Source organism: Vulpes lagopus, chromosome 14 (assembly GCF_018345385.1).
Source record: "Vulpes lagopus strain Blue_001 chromosome 14, ASM1834538v1, whole genome shotgun sequence".
NCBI lineage: Eukaryota > Metazoa > Chordata > Mammalia > Carnivora > Canidae > Vulpes > Vulpes lagopus.
In genome coordinates this window covers 29,672,801-29,697,838 of record NC_054837.1, presented here as the reverse complement: position 1 = coordinate 29,697,838, position 25,038 = coordinate 29,672,801, and the positions used below count along the sequence as shown (strand labels likewise).

Below are 25,038 nucleotides of genomic sequence, written 5' to 3'. Positions count from 1 at the left end.
CCAAGTGACTTCAGGCAGCAGGTCATTAATAAATGAGGAAATACATCTTTTAATTTCTGAGGCGTTATTTATTAAGAAAGGATAATAGTAGCTGAGCCACAGAATTTTAAGCCTCAAATGGGATAATATTGCATAAAAACTATTTGTGGATTATAACCTGTGTATTGTGGTCCTTAAATGTTGGGAGGGTAGAGGAAGTGGGTGGTTTGTCTTATGTTAGGTTCAAAACTCTTGAGATTCAGTAAGCACAAACATCAGAAATTCAACTATGCTCAGCATATTAGGCAAGAACCCTTGTTTTTTTCCTTTTTCATGTGTTTTGGAATCGATTAGTTTTAAGGTGACATTCACTGACCTTGAAACATCATGCAGAGATGTTGCTTCTGGGTCATTACAATTTGTGGGTGTCATGACCAAGACTTCGAACTTTTGTTTTTTGGCAGATTGATTTTTTAAAGCAAGCCTGACATGCCATTCGTGAATAATACATGAAGAAGAAATTTGAATTGGAAGATTAAAAAACCCACCATTGCTGGTAGTGCTCCTAATTCTTTAATTGAGAAAGACTAGACTTTTCTTATCTTTTAAAATTTTATTTTATTTTATTTTAATTTTTAAAAGATTTTATTTATTCATGAGAGACACAGAGAGAGAGGCAGAGACATAGGCAGAGGGAGAGGCAGGCTGCCCATGGGGAATCTGACGTGGGAATCCATCCTGGAACTCCAGGATCATGCCCTGAGCCGAAGGTAAGGTAGATGCTCATCTGCTGAGCCACCCAGGTATCTCCTTTGTTATATCTTGGTCACAGTTCCCTGCTTTGGGATTCAAATGACTTGGATGGACCAAGGGACAGAAGCATTCACGTTAGACCAGAAAGTCCTAGACTTTGGGTTTATAGCTATTCTTAGGTTCCTAGTAACCACATGCACTGTTTCTTAGGCTGAGTTTTTAGATGGTTGTATTTTTGTGAGCTCAGGGTACTGAGCTGCAAAATTTGAAATTAGCTGAGGCTTCTGAGTTGCTGATTGTGGTGGTTTTCAAAATCTTTCTTTAGGAAGGAGTGCTTGGCTAGAGCCCTAGAATTCACTGTTCTACCTGAGTGAAATTTTTTAAGGAGCACGTCATCCTCTTTTCTTACCATCATCATTGCTTCCCCAGGCCCGTTGTCCTCTGTTCTGTTCTTACCTACCTGACCTTATGAAGTTGGACCAGGGTGAAGAGCAGGCACGATATAATGAGGCCCCACAGCAGCTTCTGCCCTTCGCCTATCCTTCATCCTTCTCAAATTCTCTGGATATGTATGTAAATAGTCTTTCTCAGCTGAGGTTAGAGGGGCTCAGCCCTTCCCTCCCGTCTAAGGCAGTAGCAAGAGCCAGTGAATCTACTTGTATCTTAACAGGCTGTGTACACTGAGGGCCTTACAGTAAAGCTCGTGCCTTCAGACCTGACCCTGAATCAACCTGCACACAGATTCCTACACCCACTGTCACTATCATGGTGGGGATGATGATGGTGGTGATGGAAAGGAGCCTGGGAATTTTGTATTAATAGGATTGGCAGTCACTGCTTTCCAGGGAACATCAGTTCTTTCTCTGTTAGAGTCTTCTGAAAACTGCATAACTTACCTTTGACATTTTTAAAAACACCTTGTACCATTTTGAACCCTTTAAAAAAGCATGGGGAATTTGCAAATGGAGCCTAATGAGGGAGCTGTCTTATTATTTCTGTTCACTCTGATTATCTCTGAATAGAAAAACTAGTGTGGGGATCCCTGGGTGGCTCAGCGGTTTTGCGCCTGCCTTTGGCCCAGGGCGTGGTCCTGGAGTCCTGGGATCGAGTCCCGCGTCAGGCTCCCGGCATGGAGCCTGCTTCTCCCTCTCTTCTGCCTGTGTCTCTGCCTCTCTCTCTCTCTCTCTCTCTGTCTATCATAAATAAATAAAAATAAATTAAAGAAAGAAAGAAAGAAAGAGAGAAAGAAAGAAAAACTAGTGTGGCTGTTAGTTTCCTAGGCCACCATAACAAATAAGCACAAACTGGGAGGCTTAAAAGAACAGAAATGTGTTCTCTCACAGTTCTGGAGGCCAGAAGTCCAAAAGCAGTGTGTCGGCAGGGTTGGTTATGTACTAGAGGCTCTGAGGGAGCATTCATCTCATGCCTGTCCCCAAGCTCTTTGTAGCTGTCAGCCGTCCTTGGCTTGGGACACATCACTGCAGTCTCTGCCTCCATCTTCTCGTGCCTCCTTGGTGGGTTCTCTTCCTCTAATAAGAACACTTGTCACTGGGTTTAGGACCCACCCAGGTATTCCAGATGATCTCATCTCAAGATCCTTAACTGAATTACACCTGCAAAGACTCTTTTTCTAAATAAGGTCACATTTATAGGTTCTGGATGGATATATCTTTGGGGGTGGGGGCAGTTGGCACCATTAATCCCACTTCATGGGGCCATAGCCACCTCCTCTGTCATCCCTGGCCAGATTTTTTGCTTATCCTTGTCATTTCTTGTAAATGGCAGTGTGACATTGGTGCCTCATCATCCAAGCTCTACCAGCAAAGTGTAATAACACAATCATTTGACAGAATCAAAAGCATTTTTCTCTTTGAATTATTCTGTTTTTAAGTATAACGTCTGGAAATCTTTTCCCATATTCCAAAATCCCAGTCTTTCTCGTCCTCTTTTTGTTTTTAATTTTTAAAATTAATTTCAGAGGTAGAATTTAATGATTCATCAGTTGCAAATAATAACCCAGTGCTCATTACATCAAGCGTCTTTTTCTTCTTCTTAAAGAGAATAAGACAAGATCCTATTTTGCCTGAGTGCCAAAGTTGTAGATTTATACCTGGTCTTGAGTAAATCAGAAGTATATTGTGTTTCTGTGGACAGAATAACAACAAAAAGTTTTCCTTTGGCACTTCCCAGATACAGCTTTTTACAGAGTTTGAACCTCTCATCCCACATATAAATTATATTTTTTTCTTTTTCTTTTTAAAGATTTTATTTATGAGAGAGAGAGAGAGGCAGGCAGAGACACAGGCAGGAGGAGAAGCAGGTTCCATGGAGGGAGCCTGATGTGGGACTCAATCCGGGGGTCCAGGATCAGGCCCTGGGCTGAAGGCGGCGCTAAACCGCTGAGCCACCAGGGCTGCCCATATAAATTATTTTATATTGAGCATTGCATAATTCTGTGAACATAAAAAAGTAAGCATTTACTGCAGGCTTGTGGTCATAAAACTTCAGCAATATAGAAATGAACGAAGTAAAAACTGAAAGCTCTGTTCTCCTGCCATTGAGTTTGGTGTACATTTTTTCAGAACTTCCTTATATGGACTGTGTGGATTTTAAACACTGTCCCGAGCTGGTATATTAGGTAAAGAGAAGTGAATGTATTGATAGGTTCAACTGCTTGTTTTTAGGGTAGTAAATTGCTTTCTAGATCCATCTCAGCAGCATCTTCGTGTTTTTATCTATCATGTTATCATGTGAGGTTCTCATGTGCCTAGGTTCAGTGTGGAGACAGTTTGTCATCATGTATAAGGAAAAGTTTAGCTTGTGAAAGCTGCTTTAATAATAGGTGTCATTTCTTTCTTCCTCCCCTAGATTCTAAATTCTGTTTATATTTTTCTCTTGCAGATTTAACCCAGAGACTGACTTCACCATAGAAACACCCACAGTTGTATCAATGGTTGGGGCAAGATAGTGGCAACAGGCAAAGGAAAAACAGCTCCAACATACTAAGGACAATGAGTATGCTAAAACCGAGTGGGCTTAAGGCCCCTACCAAGATCCTTAAGCCTGGAAGCACAGCCTTGAAGACACCTGCTGCTGGTAAGGCTCTATGATTTATATCTAAACCAGAACCCTATTTGAAAAATTTAAAAAGATAGCCTTAAGAAACTTGATATTTTTAAAAATATTTGAGGAAGTTTTAATTAAAAGACATGGAATTTTGGGGGCACCTGGGTGGCCCAGTTGATTAGACATCTGACTCTTGGTTTCAGCTTAAGTTGTGATCTCAGGGTCTTGAGATCAAGCCCGGTGTCTGTTGGGCTTCATGCTCATCGGGAGTCTGCTTGTCTCTCTCCCTCCTCATGCCCCTCCCCCTGCTTGCTCTCTCTCACTTGTTCTTTTTTTTTTTTTCTTTTTAAAGATTTATTTATTTATTTATTCATTCATTCATTCATTCATTCATGAGAGAGAGAGAGAGAGAGAGAGGCAGAGACACAGGCAGAGGGAGAAGCAGGCTCCATGCCGGGAGCCTGACGCAGGACTCGATCCTGGGCCAAAGGCAGACAGACGCTAATCTGCTGAGCCACACAGGGATCCCCTCACTTGCTCTTTAAGTAAATAAATCTTTTCAAAACATACGGAATTTTACACCTAAAAATATATTCTTTTAAAGATTTATTTATTTGAGAGAGGGGGGAGTGAGGGGAGGGGCAGAGGAAAAGAGAGAATCTTGAAGCAGACCCCCGCACTGTGTGGACCCCACCCCCTCCCAACACTGGGCTCCATCCCAGGACCCTGAGATGGTGACATGAGCTGAAATCAAGAGTTGGCTGCTCAGCTGACTGAGCCTCCCAGGCGCCCCATAGATTTAAAAATCTTAAGAGCTCTTAGTTAATTTAGTGTAAGGTCCTAAAAGAGTTGTCAAGTAACTTCAGTATTTAATCCTTACAATATTAAGGTATTTTGTTTTTCTGTGTCTTCCTGAACCCATCTGGGCCTTCGTCTTTGGGGTTTAGGGATGTGTGGAGAATGTAAAGACGAGTCTGGCTTAAAAGATTTCAGGACATTAAGTGATTGAAAGTTGGCCTTTGGTTTCAAGGGAGCAAGCAGTGTGATGGCTGAAGTCCAGCTTATGCAGGAGACTGTCCCTGTTTCATAGATGAAGCGGTGGCCTGGATTGTCTTCAGCAGCCTCTGTCCTTCTGCTCTGTCTCCTCTTCCACTATTTCAGCTTCCAGCCCATAGTGACCACTGATAGTCTTTAATAAGAGAGTTAGGAGAGGGCATCTGATGCTTGCTTGCTCTTATGGTCTTTTCATGTGGTTTATATGCTGTTTAGATGGGTTATCAGCCATTCCCGACAGTCAGGTGTCCACCATAAAATAATTAAGTCCTACATTGCTCCTTCAGGTTCTTGCATAAAATCTCATTGATCTTCTAGAAGGGCCAAGATCTTTTTTTTTTTTTTTTTTATTATTCAAAACATACGGAATTTTACACTAAAAATATATTCTTTTAAAGATTTATTTATTTATTTATTTATTTATTTATTTATTTATTTATTTATTTATTTATTTATTTATTTATTTATTTATTTATTTATTTATTTATTTATTTATTCATGAGAGACACAGAGAGAGGCAGAGACACAGGCAGAGGGAGAAGCAGGCTCCATGCCGGGAGCCTGACGCAGGACTCGATCCTGGGACTCCAGGATCGTGCCCTGGCCAAAGGCAGACAGACGCTAATCTGCTGAGCCACACAGGGGATCCCCTCACTTGCTCTTTAAGTAAATAAATCTTTTCAAAACATACGGAATTTTACACCTAAAAATATATTCTTTTAAAGATTTATTTATTTATTTATTCATGAGAGACACAGAGAGAGGCAGAGACACAGGCAGAGGGAGAAGCAGGCTCCATGCCGGGAGCCTGACGCAGGACTCGATCCTGGGACTCCAGGATCGTGCCCTGGCCAAAGGCAGACAGACGCTAATCTGCTGAGCCACACAGGGGATCCCCTCACTTGCTCTTTAAGTAAATAAATCTTTTCAAAACATACGGAATTTTACACCTAAAAATATATTCTTTTAAAGATTTATTTATTTATTTATTTATTTATTTATTTATTTATTTATTTATTTATTTATTTATTTATTCATGAGAGACACAGAGAGAGGCAGAGACACAGGCAGAGGGAGAAGCAGGCTCCATGCCGGGAGCCTGACGCAGGACTCGATCCTGGGACTCCAGGATCGTGCCCTGGCCAAAGGCAGACAGACGCTAATCTGCTGAGCCACACAGGGGATCCCCTCACTTGCTCTTTAAGTAAATAAATCTTTTCAAAACATACGGAATTTTACACCTAAAAATATATTCTTTTAAAGATTTATTTATTTATTTATTTATTTATTTATTTATTTATTTATTTATTTATTTATTTATTTATTTATTTATTCATGAGAGACACAGAGAGAGGCAGAGACACAGGCAGAGGGAGAAGCAGGCTCCATGCCGGGAGCCTGACGCAGGACTCGATCCTGGGACTCCAGGATCGTGCCCTGGCCAAAGGCAGACAGACGCTAATCTGCTGAGCCACACAGGGGATCCCCTCACTTGCTCTTTAAGTAAATAAATCTTTTCAAAACATACGGAATTTTACACCTAAAAATATATTCTTTTAAAGATTTATTTATTTATTTATTTATTCATGAGAGACACAGAGAGAGGCAGAGACACAGGCAGAGGGAGAAGCAGGCTCCATGCCGGGAGCCTGACGCAGGACTCGATCCTGGGACTCCAGGATCGTGCCCTGGCCAAAGGCAGACAGACGCTAATCTGCTGAGCCACACAGGGGATCCCCTCACTTGCTCTTTAAGTAAATAAATCTTTTCAAAACATACGGAATTTTACACCTAAAAATATATTCTTTTAAAGATTTATTTATTTATTTATTTATTTATTTATTCATGAGAGAATGCTTGAAATTGAGTAAAGTCATCTTGCCTTAACAGGGAATTTGCCCAGGTACTTTTTCCCCTTGCTGTGATTTCTTCTCTGCCAGCAAAGAATTAGGGTTTATTTGGTGGTCTTGGAGTGAGATAACAGGGCTGTGGCACTGAATCTTCTCCTCCTTTAAGTGTGATTGTGAATCTCTCGTTCCAAGGTCCTCGACCTGTCATCCCTCCCTGACTACTCACATGTGGGAATAGAGCTCGTCTCCGGGGATCCGAATGGGTGTTTACTCATGATGTGCAGGGCAAGGAGTAGAGGAAAGAATGATATCAGACCTGTGCTATGAGCTCTGGAAAAGGGACTTCTCCCCCTCCTTGCTATGACTTTTTCCATTTTTAATTGTCAATAAGGATTAAAGCCCACCACTCACTGAGTTTTGACAGCATTGAGAGTGGTAGTTATGGGCCAAGTTGTTTTTGTTTTTGTTATTTTTTAAGTTTTATTGATTTAAATGATCTCTATACCTAACATGGACTTGAATTCATGACCTGAGATCAAGAGTTGTATGCTCTTCCAACTGAGCCAGCCAGGTACCCCGATGGGTCAAGGACTTTTTGCCTCCTTGCTTTTAAAAAAAAGAAAGACAGAAGGACAGATGAACAGAAAAACTTAAAAGAGCTGTGACTGCTCCTGTTGGTGTGGAGTTTCACCAATTTTTCCATTCAGTTAGGAGTTGTCTACTTGAATATGAGCCTTTTCTGATCCTTTCTTCTGTTTGCAGTTGTTGCTCCAGTAGAAAGAACAACATCCAGTGAGAAGGCATCAGGCACACCATCATCGGAGGCACAAGAGGAATTTGTGGATGACTTTCGAGTTGGGGAGAGAGTTTGGGTGAATGGGAATAAGCCTGGATTCATCCAGTTTCTGGGAGAAACCCAGTTTGCACCAGGCCAGTGGGCCGGGATTGTTTTAGATGAACCCATAGGTAAGAACGATGGTTCTGTGGCAGGAGTTCGGTATTTCCAGTGTGAACCTCTAAAGGGCATATTCACCCGCCCTTCGAAGTTGACAAGGAAGGTGCAGGTGGAAGATGAAGCTAATGGCCTACAGACAACGCCTGCTTCCAGAGCGACTTCACCTCTGTCCACCTCTGCAGCCAGCATGATGACCTCCTCCCCAGGAGCCCCTTCAAATATCCCCCATAAATCATCCCAGCCTACAGCAAAGGAACCGTCAACGACATCTCAGATCAGCAACCTTACAAAAACTGCCAGTGAATCTATCTCCAACCTATCTGAGGCTGGTTCAATCAAGAAAGGAGAAAGAGAGCTCAAAATTGGGGACAGAGTACTGGTGAGTCCAGAAACCCTCTGAGGTCATTGCGTTGAATTGATGAATGGTTGAAACGCACACATCCAGGCTCAGAGTAAGTTCTGTGGAGGGACCACTCATTTATAGAGAAGTGAGTCCACTTTTCTAGTGTTCAGTTTATATACGAAGGGAACAAATTAGAAACTGGCTCTGAGTGAAGTAGGAGCATAAGTTTGCAGTGGTTGGTTCTGATTTTATCTACCAGTTTAGCCAAAGGAATATTGAGTTTATTTCTTGTAACTATTACTTGACAGAACAAGCTTAGAATTGGACTTGGACCAACATTTATAAAAGTTTTCCCCACCCTGGTTTGTAATTTTGCTGTAAGGATGATGTGTGGGTATATAAAAGGTCCTACTTCCTTAGGTGTCTTGAAAAACTCAGACATCACAGGATGTTATTTCAGAACTTCTGTGCCTTTGATATGATCAGGTTTAGGTTTAGGAAGAGGAAGGGAATGTACAGTAGTATCTATTTACTAATAAGCTAGAAACACAACATATAAAGTTTATGCTGTACATTCTAGAATCTCTGAACTTATGCCAGTGATTTGTTCTTTGTCTTATTTTTTTTAAAGATTATTTATTAATTAGAGCAAATGAGCATGAGTGGGGAGTGGTAGGGGAGGAGCAGAGGGAGAGGGAGAATCAGACTCCCCACTGAGCAGGGAGCCTGATGTGGGGCTCAATCCCAGGACCCTGAAATTATTATTTGAGCTGAAGGCAGACGCTTAACTGACTGAGCCACTCAGGTGTCCCAGCTTGTTCTTGATTTTAAACAAGAGGCCAGTGTGCAGTGCTAAAAACACAAGCTGAGCCCCATCTCTGCCTTTGTGACCTCAACAAGTTTTTTAACGTCCAAGGTTTGCATCTGTAAGAATGAGGCGATAATAGTACTCACCTCCTAGCATCATTGAAAGGATTAAATTAGATAATGCATATAGCATTCTTAGCAGTGCCTGGGATACAGTGAACACTTAAGCAATGGTAGCTCTTCTTCTCACTGATGGAAATTTAAAGCTTTACTATTTCACTCCTCCCACACTTGAACCAGTTCAGTTTAGGGCATGAAGTTGGTCAGCAATCTCTGACCCTGTGCTCTGCCTTTCCTTGTATTTGTTCAGCAGCTGTAAAATTCCACCAGGCTTGGCAGCTTCCAGTGATGCCACAGGAGGACAAGAAGAGTGTTAGCTGTTAGCTGTTTGTGTACTGTGTGTCTCATGTTATGTTTTCCACAGTGCTCTGGAGCAGCCCCATGGAACTGATGAGATGGAGGCTTAGAAAGGTGGGACCTACTAGTCCAGGGGCTCCCAACCCAAATTGGGGTGGACTTGCAATTTCAGCGGTTTTTTTTTTTTTTTTTTTTTTTTAAACCTCAGTGCCTGTTGTGGAGAGCTGATGATTGACAGTATAGTTGTAAAATTGGAAGTGTTTTTTGTGATTTTGTTGTCTTACAGATAAGGAAGCTTAAGCCCAGAGAAATGAGGTGTGACTACCTAATCACATAGTGAGTTCTCAGCAGATTTTAGAGTTAGAACTCAGGAATTCTGCCTCCCAGGCCCATAGCACCTCCATGAATCCAGGAGGTCTCACATACCTGTGGGGGCTTGGTAATACCTCCTGCCTTTAAGGGCTTCCTTCTGGATCCCTTAGGCTCAAGGTCAGTAGGTTCCCTCTTCAGTTACAATCATCATGAATTTCAAAGGTTGATGCACCAGAACTTAAAGCAGTTTTAAGACTGCATTTTCATGTGATGCAGATAAACCTATATCTCGTTTGTTTAGCTGATGTTCACTTGCTGTACCAATTTTATATTTGGGACAGCTGCTCTTTTGTGGCAACAAAGGCTTTTTGATGCTTTTTTTTTTAAAGATTTTTTTTTTAAATTTTTAAGTAACCTCTATACCCATTGTGGGACTCTAACTCAAAACCTGGAAACCCAAGAGTTCTGATGCTTACTTGTTTTTCTTCTTTGCTGTATAGATATTGCTGCCATGAATGCCTCTAAAATTTTTTTCTGTGTACATACCTTACTTTTATAGAATAAATTCAAAGGTGGAATTACTAGGTTAAAGTGCATAAACATTTTTAAGGCTTACCTGGTAAGCTTTGTTTAAATGAGAAACCTATTACCTCAGCACAGGACTGCTTTGTAGATTAGATTATAAGTTGTATGCAGTGCCGTCTTAAGTGCTTATCTGTAAACAACTTCTTTCCCATTTGAGAAAGCATGTGGCACTTTTAAAACAAGAAGCTCTCCCTTTCCATCAGCCAGTGTGAGAACTAGCTGATTGAAGTATTGGTCCAGCAGTATACCGCCTGGCTGCTAAGACAGCTGAAATGACAAGATCAGCTTGGTTTAACTTAAGACCAAAGGCTTGCAGAAGGCTGTCGTGATTAAAGTGAACCTGAAGTATAGGAATTGGCTTGGCAGGGGATCCCTGGGTGGCGCAGCAGTTTAGTGCTTGCCTTTGGCCCAGGGCGCGATCCTGGAGACCCGGGATCGAATCCCACATCGGGCTCCTGGTGCATGGAGCCTGCTTCTCCCTCTGCCTATGTCTCTGCCTCTCTCTCTCTCTCTCTCTCTCTCTCTCTGTGACTATCATAAATAAATAAAATTAAAAAAAAAAAAAAAAAAGGAACTGGCTTGGCAGAAGGAAGTGGTGGTGGGGAGAGGGAGGCTTCTAGCTGAGGGAAGGCAGACTCCCTGAGATGGAAAGGAGTTGGCATATTTGAGGAACAGACCAGTGTCCTTCCCCAGATGCAGTGAGTGTGTGGCAGGAGATGAGACTGGTTATGAAGTGGGGTCCGCAGGGCCAAGTGACATGGCACCTATGAGGACAGCCTGTGTTCTCATTAAGAACAAGAGTAATGTTGGATTTGTAGTTTGGGAAGACCACTCTGGCTGCTTTGTAAAGCGTGGATGGGAGGTAGATAAGAACAGGTCGGAGGTGGCCATTCTTTGAAGAGGTTGGAAGTTGAAGGAGAGCATAGAGGTCAGCCTGATGCTGGAGGAGTATTGGGTCTCGGGAAGAATCTTTATTTTCTTTTTTTAAAGATGGCAGGGTCTGGAATATTTATATCCTACCTAAACTGAGCTAGAACTGAAGGACAGGTTAAAGACACAGAAGAGAGAGGGAATTAGGAATGGACTGAGGTTCCTGGAAAAAGATGATACCCCAAGCTCACACACAGAGGGGATCAATTGGCCTTTGATTAAGAGAGGAAGACTTCTTCCATTTTTGTAGGAAGGGAGAAGGAGAATCTGCAGATGTTGGTTGGGTTGTAGAGGTTTGAATGGTGTATTTCTAGGAAAATTTTAATGATATGTTCAAACCTAGCATACTTGGAACAGAATTTCATTTGAATCTCTGAGAATCCGAAGTCTTACGAGTGTGTTACTAGAAGCAGTAAAATTATTTACTGCCTTTGGTTAGTATTTCTAGGAGAGATTAAGGAATACCTTAGAACCACAGAATTTTATTATTTATTTTATTTTAAAAACAGATTTTATTTATTCATGAGAGAGGCAGAGACATAGGCAGAGGGAGGAGCAGGCTCCCCACAGGGAGCCCGATGTGGAACTCAATCCCAGGATAACAACCTGAGCCGAAGGCGGACGCTCAACCACTGAGCTACCCAGGTGCCCGGAACCACAGCATTTTAGAGCTGGAAAGAATCTTTTGAGATCACCAAATTTTTTTTTCACCTCTTTTTTGCTTATAATACTGAGAAGAAATATAACTTACCTCAGGTTGTATAGGTGTGTGATAAATGTGTACATGTACCACTGTGTCCTCTTGTCCCAGTTCCTGTTTTTTTCTCTTTAACATACTGCTTTAATAGAAAAAATCTTTGATTTAGAAATATGAAACATTTTTACTTCAAGATTAATTTATTAGGAAATTAGGTTTAGACATCTAACATGTTTGATTTATGATTTTCCTAATTAAAGAAAAATGCTGTTGGGATCCCTGGATGGCTCAGCAGATCTCACTGAAGATTGCTTTATGCAGTGGTTTGCCGGACTCTTGAGAGACACATAACTCGTAGACTGGGAACCTCTTGGGTAGCTAATTGCGCTGAAAATTTTTTTTTTTTTTTTGAACAGAGGTGTTTTGTTTTTGTTTTGTCTTTTTAAAGATTTTATTTATTCATGAGAGAGACAGAGAGAGAGGGGCAGAGACACAGGCAGAGGCAGAAGCGGCTCCATGCAGGGAGCCTGATGCGGGACTTGATCCTAGGACTCCAGGATCATGCCTTGGGCCAAAGGCAGGCGCCAAACCACTGAGCTATCCAGGGATCCCCCATGCTGAATGTTTTTGAGATAGTCTTGCTGTGTTGGGTGTTTTTGATATTTCAGGGAGGTGCTTTCAGATTCTTGAGAAAGGTGACCAATTCCAGCTGTTGGGTTTCAATATGGTTGGCTCCATGTCTGAGACTGTGTTCTATGCTGAGTTCTTAGCTTATGATGTATATGAGAAGAAGACTTTTCAGCATTTTTATTATTATTCTTTTGGTTTTTATTTTTATTTTATTTAAAAAATATTCAATTTATTCATGAGAGACAGAGAGAAAGAGAGGCAGAGACATAGGCAGAGGGAGAAGCAGGCACCCTGCAGGGAACCCGACGTGGGACTCGATCCTGGGGCTCCCGGATCATGCCCTGGGCTGAAGGCGGCGCTAAACCACTGAGCCACTGTGGCTGCCCAGGTTTTTATTTTTTTAAAATATTTTATTTATTTGAGAGAACTAGAGCACAAACCAGGGGAAGGGGCAGAGGGAGATGGAAAAGCAGACTCCCTGCGGAGCAGGACCCTGGGATCATGACCTGAGCCAAAGGCAGAAACTTAACTGACTGAGCCTCCCAGGTGCCCCTAGCATTTTATTTTTAAAATGACAAGCTTTATTTTCTTATGAGCTGCTCCCAGAGCTCTTAACACAAAGAATCTTAGTGTAGATCTGTAGGTCTTTTGGATACTGTGAAAGAAGAAAAGTCTTTCTGAGAATTAAAAAATACCTTCATTCATAAGATTTATTTTGTGTGTGCTTGAACCTTTTTTATTTTATTTATTTATTTATTTATTTATTTAGTGTGCTTGAACCTTAAATAACTGTAGTTCATCCACTATATATACTTCCTTCATGTGTCTTCCTTGATTTGTTCATTGTTAGGTTTATGAGATTTATCTGTAACTTATTAATTTAAAACACACTCATAGTAGGGTCATATTGTGTAAACACCTCTTCATAATATACTTCTGTAGGTTTGAGACATTTCTATGCTGGTAATACAACCCTATTTAAAATAATAAGTTACTGTTTGGTATCACACTCTTTGGAAGTACTGCACTTAATTTAATTATACACGTTAGATTGTTTCCGTTGTTTTCCCCAGAAATGTTTGCATAGAGGAATATATAAACATTTAAATTTGTAACATATTGCCAAATTATGGTCCAGAAAGCCATTACCATTTTAGGTTTATACAAATGACATACAAATATGCCCTTTCTTTTTTTTTTTTTAAATTTTTTAAATTTATCCATGAGAGATACATAGAGGCAGGGAAATAGGCAGAGGGAGAAGCAGGCTCCCCACAGGGAGCCCAATGCGGAACTCGATCCCAGGACCCCAGGATCACAACCTGAGCCAAAGGCAGACACTCAACCACTGAGCCACCCAGGCGTCCCTAAATATGCCCTTTTTAATAAGTTGGTTTCTTCTGTTTTTCTCAGTCCTCTTACCAGTGACTGAGAACCCCCAAATCTACAAGTCTGGTTGTGACATCACCCTTTCGTGGGACATTTGTTTGTCATCTGCCTGGTCGGGTTCCTGTGCTCTGAGGAAACTATTCTTTACTATGACCTCTCTGTACCTTGATTGAGGAGACAGTAGCTATTAGCAGAAAGATCTGTTATTTTGTATACTCCAAAGTTGAGAAGACTCTAGATGTTCACATTATGTTAAAAATTCTTTATGAAGGGGCACATGGGTGGCTGAGTGGTTGAGTGTCTGCCTTTGGGTCAGGTCATGATCCCGGGATCCTGGAATCGAGTCCGGCATCAGGCTCCTTGCAGGGAGCCTGCTTTTCCCTCTGCCTCTCTCTCTGCCTCTCTCTCTCTCTCTGTCTCTCATGAATAAATAAATAAAATCTTAAAAAAAAAATTCCTTTTGGAGACCTGGTCTGAATATGGAGATTTTTTCCCAGCATGATAGATTCTTCTTGGGGAAATGCAGAGAACCTGGAAGAAGCTGGCTCCAGCTGCTGCTGCCTTTTTTGCAGAGCCAGGGTGGGTAAAGCCCCATTTTAGTGCTCATGGTGGGTGCAAACGCCCCTCTTCCTGCTCACTGCTCGCAGTTTTGAGGGGGTAGAATAAGTGTGCTTTTACTTCTGAGGCCTAGGGATGCATAATACTATCCATCCGCCCGACAGATTTCATGTCTTGTTCCAGCTTCCCCTTTCCTCTCTCCAGCCCTGTTGTCCTACACAGGCTCAAGTAGGCCACATCACCATTGCCTGGACTGTCACACTGCTGCCACACTGCTAAGCCTGTCTCTCCCCAGGTCTGTTCTCCACACTGTCATAGAGTGGTGCATCTAAAATGTAGATCTGCTTATGCTAGTCCTGCATAACACCCGTGGTGGTGCCCTCTGTGTCTGCAGCAGTGGTTTTGTTTTTGCTCCTGGAGAGTTTTCTGGGCCTGGCTAATTAGTGTAGGTTAGGTTTTTTTTTTTGCAAATGTAAGATACCTTACAGATATCAAAGCTGATCTCTCTCCAGCCTTGAGAACTTTATGTAGGCTCCTGGAACTCAGGAGTTTTCTGGTCGAGGACGCAGGTCACCCTGTCCTACTGTGGGATTCAGAGAGATTAAAGATTGACTACGAGTCTAATGTTGAAAAGCCTGTTACTAGATCATGTCTTCTAACTTTTGGTATTGCTTTCATGAAATCTTTAAGCAGAATTACCAAAATATCTTAGAGCCCATCTAAGGGCCCAGGAGTTTGGGCAAAGACATTCTTTTTTTAAAGAATGTTTTGAATCGGGGATTATAGGGATGGAAAAATGTAGAAATCCTCTTTGCAGCTTCTCAGGTTGGCAATGGATTTGTTTGACAACTTTTAGCTTCTAGGTAACCCTTTTCAGGGGACATCTGTTTAATATGCACACACAGTTAGCTGTGTGCTCCTTTCCTGTGGTAGTATCCTAGAAATACTGTGAATGGTACAGTGAAATATTTACAGTTAATCTGGTGGTTGGGCATACTAGCATCTTTATACATTTTTGTATGTCTTTTATTTTAAAAAGTAAATAGATGCTATGTGACACTCAGCATTTCAGTTTTCTGTGTTGCTGGCTCCTTAAGGGAATCCCATTTTGCTGCTGTACATACATCCATTATCCTATTACCATCTTTTGAACTGAACTTGTCTTTTAAGTGGGTATAAAGGATAGCTGGTATCTACTAATTTTACTTATTCATGAGAGAGAGAGAGAGAGAGAGAGAGAGAGAGAGGCAGAGGGAGAAGCAGGCTCCATGCAGGGAGCCCCATGTGGAACTGATCTCCAGGATTACGCACTGGGCCGAAGGCAGGCGCTAAACCACTGAGCCACCCAGGGATCCCCTCTATTTTGTTTTTAGACCGCTTTGTGGAGGTATAATATATGCATCCATTGTAAGCATACAATTCAGTGATTTTTTAAAAAAGATTTTATTTATTTGAGAGAGTGAGAGCTGGGGAGGGGCAGAGGGAGAGGGAGAGGGAGAGGCCAGCTCTCCGCAGAGCAGGGAGCCTGAAGCTGGGCTTGATCCCAGGACCTTGAGCCACCCAGGTTCCCCGTGATTTTTAATAAATGGGTAGAGTTATGCAGTCACTACAGTCCAATTTTAGAATATTTCTGTTGCCCCTGGCAAGTCATTTCCCACTCCCACCTCCGGCCCCAGGCAATCACTGATCTGCCTTCTGTCTTACACCTTTCCTGGACATTTTGTGTAAGTGCCATTATGTTATATAGTTTTTTTGTGTCTGGTCTCTTCCACATAACATGTTTTAAGGCTCCTCATGTTGTAGTTCATTGCTATTCATGGCTAAAATATTCCGCTTGAGGGGTATACCATATTTTATTTATCTATTCACTATTCATTAACTTAAGTTTTCATTAAAGGAAATCATGCTCCTAGTTCCGAATGTCCTGATTTTGGTACTTACGAGCTTGTGTGAAAAATTCAGTAGTTCTGTGCCCTTGCTCTGATATAACAGATTAACTGCCCATCCCCACCCTCCTTTTTTTTTCTTCCTGGGAAGGGAAGATGAATTTCAAGAGTTAACATGCAAATGAAGCATAACTTTTTCTTCTTTTAACATTGTCTTCATGATTATGTTATCTTTTCTTTACCTGTTTGTTCTCAGGAGAGTTAGAGTTTTTGAGAGAGCATCTGTTCTACATCATCTGCATTTGTCCTGTTAATTTTTTTTTTTTAAGATTTTATTTATTCATGAGAGACAGAGAGAGAGAGGCAGAGACACAGGGAGAGGGAGAAGCAGGGTCCATGCAGGGAGCCCTATGTGGGACTCCATCCTGGAATTCCAGGATCACTCCCTGAGCCAAAGGCAGATACTCAACTGCTGAGCCACCCAGGTGTCCCTTGTCCTGTTAATTTTCTAAGGGGGTTTACTTACTGTCATAGATTGGGAAACTCAAAATGATGACATAAAGGGAGTAAAAAAACTACATTTCTTTAGCCTGGAGAACTTGTAACAGCTGTATTTAACACCCTCCAATCTGCTGTTCAGGAAATATGCTGAGTGTCTACCCTGTTCCAGGCCTTGTTCTTAGTGCTGTAGGTTTGGCAGTGACCAGAACCAACACACTGCTTATCTATTAGGGCTTCCCATTACATTCAAATAAAAATCTGAATTCCTTCCTGGGGGATCCCTGGGTGGCGCAGCGGTTTGGCGCCTGCCTTTGGCCCAGGGCGCGATCCTGGAGACCTGGGATCGAATCCCACGTCGGGCTCCCGGTGCGTGGAGCCTGCTTCTCCCTCTGCCTGTGTCTCTGCCTCTCTCTCTCTCTCTCTCTCTCTGTGTGACTATCATAAGTAAATAAAAATTAAAAAAAAAAAAAAAGATTTGAATTCCTTCCTGGGACCCGCAGGGCCCACATGATCTGGACCCTGCCCACTCTCTGAACCTCTCTCTCTCTACATGTCCTCCTGCCTCACTCCACTCAGCTACACTGGCTTCCTTGCGGTTTCCTAAACCCCAGACTCATCTGCAATTGAGATTTCTTGGTTCTTCTACTTGGAACATACTGCTCCTAGGTCTTTGCATGATTGGTGCCTCGTAGTCATTCGAGCCTTGGTTCAAAGGTCACCTCCTCAGGGATCCTTTCCCTGCCACCCCAACTGGGAAAAAGACCCTCCAAAGGCACTGTCCCATCACCCTATTTTGTTTTGTTTCCTAGCGCTCTGTACTGCTTAAAACATTCTTTTCAGTTACTTCCATGTTCATTGTCCATTCTCCCCTGACCAGAATTTAGGCTCCGTGGAAATCTAGAGACTGTATGTCATTCACGATCCACTTAGGATAGTGCCTGACACATAGTAGGTACCCCTAAAGATTGTTAAAGAATGAGACGGTTTTCAGTATAGCTGTCACAGCTATACTGAAGGGAGGGAAGGAGTAAAATTGTCAAGTATGACAAGAGGTGTAGTTAGGACCCATGTGTAAAAAGAGGGCAGGAAGGTTTTACCATTGTCTGTGGGAGACTTGCCTGGAAGAAGCGCCCAAATGGGGTTGGCTCTCTAGTTGAGTTAATAAAAAATACCTGTGCTGGCACCTTCATTTTACAGCTGATTAAGTTTTAAGTCAGGGCTAAATTTGTACTTGGTAAATACCAGATAGCCACATTTACCTTTTTATAAATATAATGCTTAGGGTGCCTGGGTGGCTCGGTCAATTAAGCAGCCGAGTCTTGGTTTCAGCTCAGGGTCCTGGGATTGAGCCCTGCATCGGGCTCCCTGCTCAGCAGGGAATTTGCTTGAGAGTCTCTCTCTCTCTCCCCGCTCTGGCTCCTCCCCCCCCACTCATGCTTTCTCTCTCTCAAATAAATAAATAAATATTTTTAAAAAGCTGTTTAGAAAAAAAAATAAATAAAAAAAAATAAATAAAAAGCTGTTTAGGGGACCCCTGGGTGGCTCAGCGGTTTAGCCTTGTCTTCGGCCCGGGGTGTGATCCTGGAGACCTGGGATCGAGTCCCGTGTCGGGCTCCCTGCGTGGAGCCTGCTTCTCCCTCTGCTTGTGTCTCTGCCTTTCTTTCTCTCTGTGTCTCTCATGAATAAATAAGCAAAATCTTTAAAACATTAAAAAAAAAATAAAAAGAATCTTGCTATCTGTACCTAAAACATAGATTTGAAAATTGTGGCTTCTATCTAATGTAACTGCACATGCTAAAATACTGTGGATCTCTGGAACATTTGAAAAGTAAAACTAACTTTATACAATTGTGTTTAAATGCTTAGAAAAAAATCTGACTGTAGAATGATTAAGTAGAAAAGCATTCAAATGATTTTAGGACTTAATGTGACTTCCTGTCTCTGTTGATATTTTGAGCAACTACCAATGATATTTTACAGGAAGGGGGAAAGCATATTGACTGTCATATGAGTCAAGTGTTCGGAGTTTAGTGGGAGAAAAAGTATAAAAAACCACCCATCCGGGACACCTGGGTGGCTCAGTGGTTGAGCATCCGCCTTTGGCTCAGGGCGTGATCCTGGGATCTGGAATCGAGTCCCACGTCGGGCTCCTTGCATGGAGCCTGCTTCACCCTCTGCCCATGTCTCTGCCTCTGTCTCTCATGCATAAATAAAATCTTAAAAAAACAAAAACAAAAAAACACCCATCCTAGGAACTGGTAATCATCCATTTCAAATAAATTTTGTGGCTTGATATTTTTTCTTCAGGGTAAATGCATATTTTATTACCTGCATTTAGAGAAATAGTTGCTTGTCTGCTGTTGGTGATGTTTTTTAAATTCTTAAATTTTTATTTTTTAATAGTAAACAAGACATTTTCTTTTTTTTTTTAAGACTTTATTTGTGAGAGAGCACAAGCAGGGGGAGCAGCAGGAGAGGGAGGAGTAGGCTCCCCCTTGAGCAGTGAGCCTGACACAAAGCTTGACCCCAGGATCATGACCCGAGCTGAAGGTGGACACTCGACCGACTGAGCCACTCAGGTGCCCCAGGATTTTGTACTTTTAATTCATAAAGAGACCTTCCTTTGAAGTGAGTGGTCAGGGGGTACCTGGGTGGCTCAGTTGGTTAAGCATATGCCTTCAGCTCAGGTTATGATTTCAGGGTCCTGTCAGCAGGGAGTCTGCTTCTCCCTCTTGCCTTCTCCCAGCTGCTCATGCTCTGTCTCTCAAATAAATAAAATCTTAATAAGAGAGAGTGGTCAGAAGGTGAGTCTTTGAGATTAGCTTCGCTGCTACACAGACTTCCGTCTCTGAGTAAGCTTTTCCCACACTTGCCACACAGATAGGGTGTCTCTTCTGTGTGGGTTTTTCCAGGTAGGATACAATTCCCCCTGGTGTGGAAACTTCCTGCACTGTGTGCAAGCTTAGGGTTTCAGGCCTGTACAGACTCTGATGTGAACAATGAAACCTCCTTTTGCTTAAAGGCTTTTCTACACTGATCACATCTATAGGGCTTTTCACCACTGTGAACTTTTCCATGAACAGCCAGGTTACTTTGATTCCTGAAGCTTCTCTGAGAGATAACACATTCCTAGGGTTTCTGCCTAGTGTGGAGTTTTTCCTGAATGGCCAAACTACCCTGTTGACTAAAAGTTTTTCCTATACTCCTTGCACTGACGGGGCTTCTCTACTGCATGTATTCACTGATGTTTAACAAGATTGCCTTTGGCCCTGAAGCTGTTCCACAGTAGATACATTCAAAGGACCTTTGACCAGTATGTATTCTCTCACATGAGGTTAAGACTGAATTTTGCCTGAAGGATCTTCCACTTTCTTGACACTCATAGATCCTCTGTCTTACTCTAGGTGAATCTTTCCGTAGTGTCCTAGAATCCGGGGATTTTTATTCCAGCTTCTCTCTTCTGAAAGAATTCTGGAAATCTCAGTTTGAGGATCCTATGGCCTCAGGGTGATTATATTTATTTTCACATTGAAATAAGCTGTATTCTGGGCTAATCTTCCATGACAGTCCAGCAGGGTAGTTGTTGGAAATCCCAATGTATCCATGCCTGCTATATGCTATTTTGTGTTTTTTTTTTTTTTTTTAAATAAAGCTTCTGAATGAAGCCTGTGGTTTGATTGGACAAATTATTTACTGACCACGGCCTGTTAGACACCTCTTACGAAAACAATTGCCATGACATTAACTTAGACTCAGCAACCACCCCCCACCCACGCACCCCAAAGAATTCAACAGATTAATCTGATGAGATCACATTATCTTTAATGACTTGTGTTCTGTTTATATAATGTTGGGTAGCCAGCAGTTCCGAGTGGTGTGGTGTGGGAGGGTGGAGAAAACTGAAGTGAGCTTATATAGGAGACTATTATAGATTCCTTGAACACCAGTATGAGTTATTAAACAGTCAAATGTGCCAGATCTAGAACTAGGATTCCCGTTAGTGTGGGCAAACTAGCTGCTAGCATATATCAGACTCTTACACAGTCACACACTGCTCTAAGCAATTTTATGTGGATTATTTTACTTCATCCTCCCAGCAGTCCCAAAATTATCACCATTTTACCTATGAGGAAAATGAGCTTTAGAAATTAAGCAACGGGATCCCTGGGTGGCGCAGCGGTTTGGCGCCTGCCTTTGGCCCAGGGCGCGATCCTGGAGAAGCGGGATCGAATCCCACGTCAGGCTCCCAGTGCATGGAGCCTGCTTCTCTCCCTCTGCCTATATCTCTGCCTCTCTCTCTCTCTCTGTGACAATAAATAAATAAATAAATAAATAAATAAATAAATAAATAAAAGAAATTAAGCAACCTGACTCAATAGAATTTGAGTTTGTTCAACTTTAGAAGCTATGCTCTATCTCAGCATATCACTTCCTCTACTCACTTCTGAGACATCAGATTCAACCTCAGCTATGAGAGATCTTTTTCCTTTAGTCGGTTTATGTGGGAAAGTGGCCTTTTCTGTGTAAGTGCCAGTGGAGAAAGTCACCTTTCATTTATCTGGTGAACGTTTGTTAACTGTCTGCTGTGCTAGACATTGAAGGTCGAGGTGCTGGACACAAGGCTCTTGCCATAGAGTTTCCTCCTATTCTGTCTTGCCTCAGTGACACCTGTCATGACACCAGAGCGCTCCTGTAATGTCCTGGCGCTGCCTGTCCTCTGTCACCCTTACATGGCCTTCCTGCCAGCAATACCTTAAACCATCTTCCCTCATTCCTTAAATCAGTTGCGTAAGTTTCCCTTTCAGAGGAAACATTGGCTTGAGGCTTTAACGTTATTCCATCTTCAACAAAGGGTTAAAACTGGAAAAACGAAGTGTGTCATCCCAAATTCATGGAGGGCAATAGTCATACAAGATTTAGAAACAAATGCCTTTAGTATTAAAAAGCAAGACAAAAAATAAACTTAGCATTGGTCTTAAGAAACTAGGAAGGAGGGACCCTGGCTTAGTGGCTGGACATGCGACTCTTGATCTCAATGTCGTGGGTTCAGGCCCCAAGTTGGGCCTAGATCTTACTTAAATAAAAATTTTTAAAAAAATTTCAAAAAGAAACTAGGAAGGAAAAAACAATAAACCAAAAGGAAGCAGGAAAAAAGGAAATAGTAAGGATAAAATGTGAATTCGAGAAAATAGAGAACCTCAAACACAAAAGGGAAAAATCTACAAGCTGGTTCCTGTTTAACATCAGTAAAATAAATCACCTTCCCTAGGTAATCTACAGTTAACACAGTTCCGCTGGTCTCAGAATTAGCCAAAATGATTTTTAAATGGGTTAAATAAATAAACCTACTTAAGTATCTGTTAGTAGGAACTGATTAGATAAACGAATGCATCCATATGGTAGATTAACAGCAGTTGCAAATACAAAGAAGGAAGTTCTCTGTGTTCTGCAAGGTATAATATAGTGCATATAAAACACCAGCTTTTGTGTAAAAATAAAAGAGAGGAATAAGAACAAACATTGATGTTTGCTTTCATCTGCATGTAGAAATGCTGGGAGGAAGGATGCATGGCCAAATCAGTAACAGTGCTTTCCTGCATGGTGGGAGTGGGGTAGGTTAGGACAAGAGTTCAGTAAGGAGATGCTTTCCTTGACATTTATTTTATTTTTATTTTTTTAAAGATTTTATGTATTTATTAGAGAAAGACAGATAGACAGATAGGCAGAGAGAGAAGCAGGCTCCATGCAGGGAGCCCGACATGGGACTCGATCCCAGGTCTCCAGGATCATGGCCTGGACTGAAGGCGGCGCTAAACCACTAAGCCACTGGGGCTGCCCTACTTATTTATTTTAAAAGATTTATTTATTTTAGTGAGGGGGAGTGCTGTGTGCACACAGGGGAGGTGGTGGGGATAGGAGTGAGGCGGTGGAAGGGGTAGAGGGAGAGGGAGTCTTTTTTTTTTTTTTTAATTTTTTTTAATTTTTATTTATTTATGATAGTCACAGAGAGACAGAGAGAGAGGCAGAGACATAGGCAGAGGGAGAAACAGGCTCCATGCACCGGGAGCCTGATGTGGGATTCGATCCCGGGTCTCCAGGATCGCGCCCTGGGCCAAAGGCAAGCGCCAAACCACTGCGCCACCCAGGGATCCCGAGAGGGAGTCTTTTAAGCAGACTCTAGGCTGAGCCCGAGACAGCCACAGGACTTCGTCTCCAAACCTTGAGATCATGACCTGAGCCCAAACCAAGAGTCAGACACTTAACTGACTGTTCCAGCCAGGCACCCCTTGATGCATATTTATATTTAAAATTTTGGAACCATGAGAATGCATTGGCTATTCAGGAATTAATTTAAGTTCATTATGTATAAGGAGGGTTTTTGTTTGTTTTTTGTTTTTTTGTTTTTGTTTTTTAATCAGTAATAAAAAGGTGAACATCCCAAAGGAAAAGTGAGGAAAGTGCCTGTATCGTGGTACATCTCTGCCATGGAATCCTAGCCCACCTCTGGAGCGTGTCAGGGAGAGTGAACCAGAAAACAGGGGCTATCTCAGGGTGTTGAGAACACAGGCAAAACATTTCTTTTTTGGTTATAACGTTCTTAAGTTCTTGCAGTGACTCCTCTTCATGATGGGGGGGGGGCAATTTCTAAAGAAGCAATTAAGAAAAAGGAAGTTTAGAAAAAAAGGAAGAAAAGAAAAAAAAGTAGAGTCTTAAGGGAAGCCAGCTCTAGCAGATACGACACAGATTGCAAAGTGGCAGTAATTGTGGCAAATAATGCCGTGGCAGTAGCGCAAATATTGAATTTTCAAACCTGTAGAAGGACTCACTCATCACTGTGTTCTTGGGGGCCCAGGGGATTCTGGAAAAATGAGTATTTGAAGTAGAAAGTAATGGCAAAAGAAGGAATAATACATAGATGCGGTGGGTAATTTTGGAAGTAATGTTTGCATAGTACATCAAACGGAGGGGACAAAGAGTTACACATTAAAAAAGACAGCTTTGAAGATTCATGTGAAATAAAATGTGAAGAATAATAATCTTAACAGTCGTGAGGAAACAGCCTCACAATGGAAAATATCAGTAAAGTGAAATTATCTTAGACAATTTATGTTTTCATGCCATGTACACTTAGGCCAAAACCAAACGTGGATATGTGAATATCTATCCTTAATGTGTGTGTGTTGTCACTTCCCATGGATGAAGACATAAAGGAAGGATGAGGAAACAGAGCAGTGGTACAGTGTGGGGAATATGGATGGATTTTGTTTTCCTTCAGGGAATATACGGGTTTTATTTTTGTAGCGAATACTTATTTTTTTTTTTAAAGATTTTATTTATTTATTCATGAAAGACACACAGAGAAAGACACAGGCAGAGACACAGGGAGAGACAGAAGCAGGCTCCATGCAAGGAGCCTGATGTGGGACTCGATCCCAGGTCTCCAGGATCACACCCTGGGCTGCAGGTGGCACCAAACCGCTGCGCCACCGGGGCTGCCGCGAATACTTAATTTGAAGCAGGAGAATTCCTCTGGAGTAATAAAGTGTTTTCTAAGGAAGGGACTAATTAATTTGGTGGACAGCACAATGACTCAATATTACATAGACTGTTTTGTTACTGGGACATATCACTCTTAATGTAAGTCATCCCAGTAAACTTCACCAATCTTTGGAGAAAACTCTTTAAATGCTGAAGAGAAGGTAAAGAGAAGCTGTTGGGGGAAATGTGAAGTCTTCTACTTAATTTTTTTTTTTTTTTTTTTTTTTTTAATTTATGATAGTCATACAGAGAGAGAGAGAGAGGCAGAGACACAGGCAGAGGGAGAAGCAGGCTCCATGCACCGGGAGCCCGATGTGGGATTCGATCCCGGGTCTCCAGGATCGCGCCCTGGGCCAAAGGCAGGCGCCAAACCGCTGCGCCACCCAGGGATCCCAGTCTTCTACTTAATTATTCATTGCAACTACAAAGGATTAAGCTATGGAATTATGTCCATCTCCTTATATTTTTACATGTGCTTTTCTTTTTTCAGGTTGGTGGCACCAAGGCTGGTGTAGTCCGGTTTCTTGGGGAGACAGACTTTGCCAAGGGGGAATGGTGTGGTGTGGAGTTGGATGAGCCTCTTGGGAAGAACGATGGGGCAGTTGCTGGAACCAGGTTTGTTTGGAGTTGGAATCTTATCTCCCTCTTGCATGTAAAGGTGCTCAAACAGATTTCACCAAGAGCTGCATTAAAATATATATATATATATATTTATTTGAGAGGGGGGCAGGGTAGAGGGGCAGAGGGAGAGGGAGAGAAAGTCTTAAGCAGACTCCTCAGTGAGTGCA

General features: G+C 42.0%; 1 protein-coding gene across 7 annotated transcripts in view; it reads left to right on the top strand.

Moving 5' to 3' along the window:
* Nucleotides 1-25,038, top strand: part of CLIP1 (CAP-Gly domain containing linker protein 1) — a 122,914-nt gene that overhangs the window by 31,490 nt on the left and 66,386 nt on the right. For all 7 annotated transcript variants that reach the window (XM_041728372.1, XM_041728370.1, XM_041728369.1 and 4 more), the window contains exons 2-4: nucleotides 3,634-3,828; nucleotides 7,464-8,035; nucleotides 24,741-24,865. In XM_041728372.1, coding sequence (XP_041584306.1) covers nucleotides 3,744-3,828; nucleotides 7,464-8,035; nucleotides 24,741-24,865 — 782 coding nt within the window. In that variant the 5' untranslated portion in view covers nucleotides 3,634-3,743. The remainder of the gene's footprint in view (nucleotides 1-3,633; nucleotides 3,829-7,463; nucleotides 8,036-24,740; nucleotides 24,866-25,038) is intronic.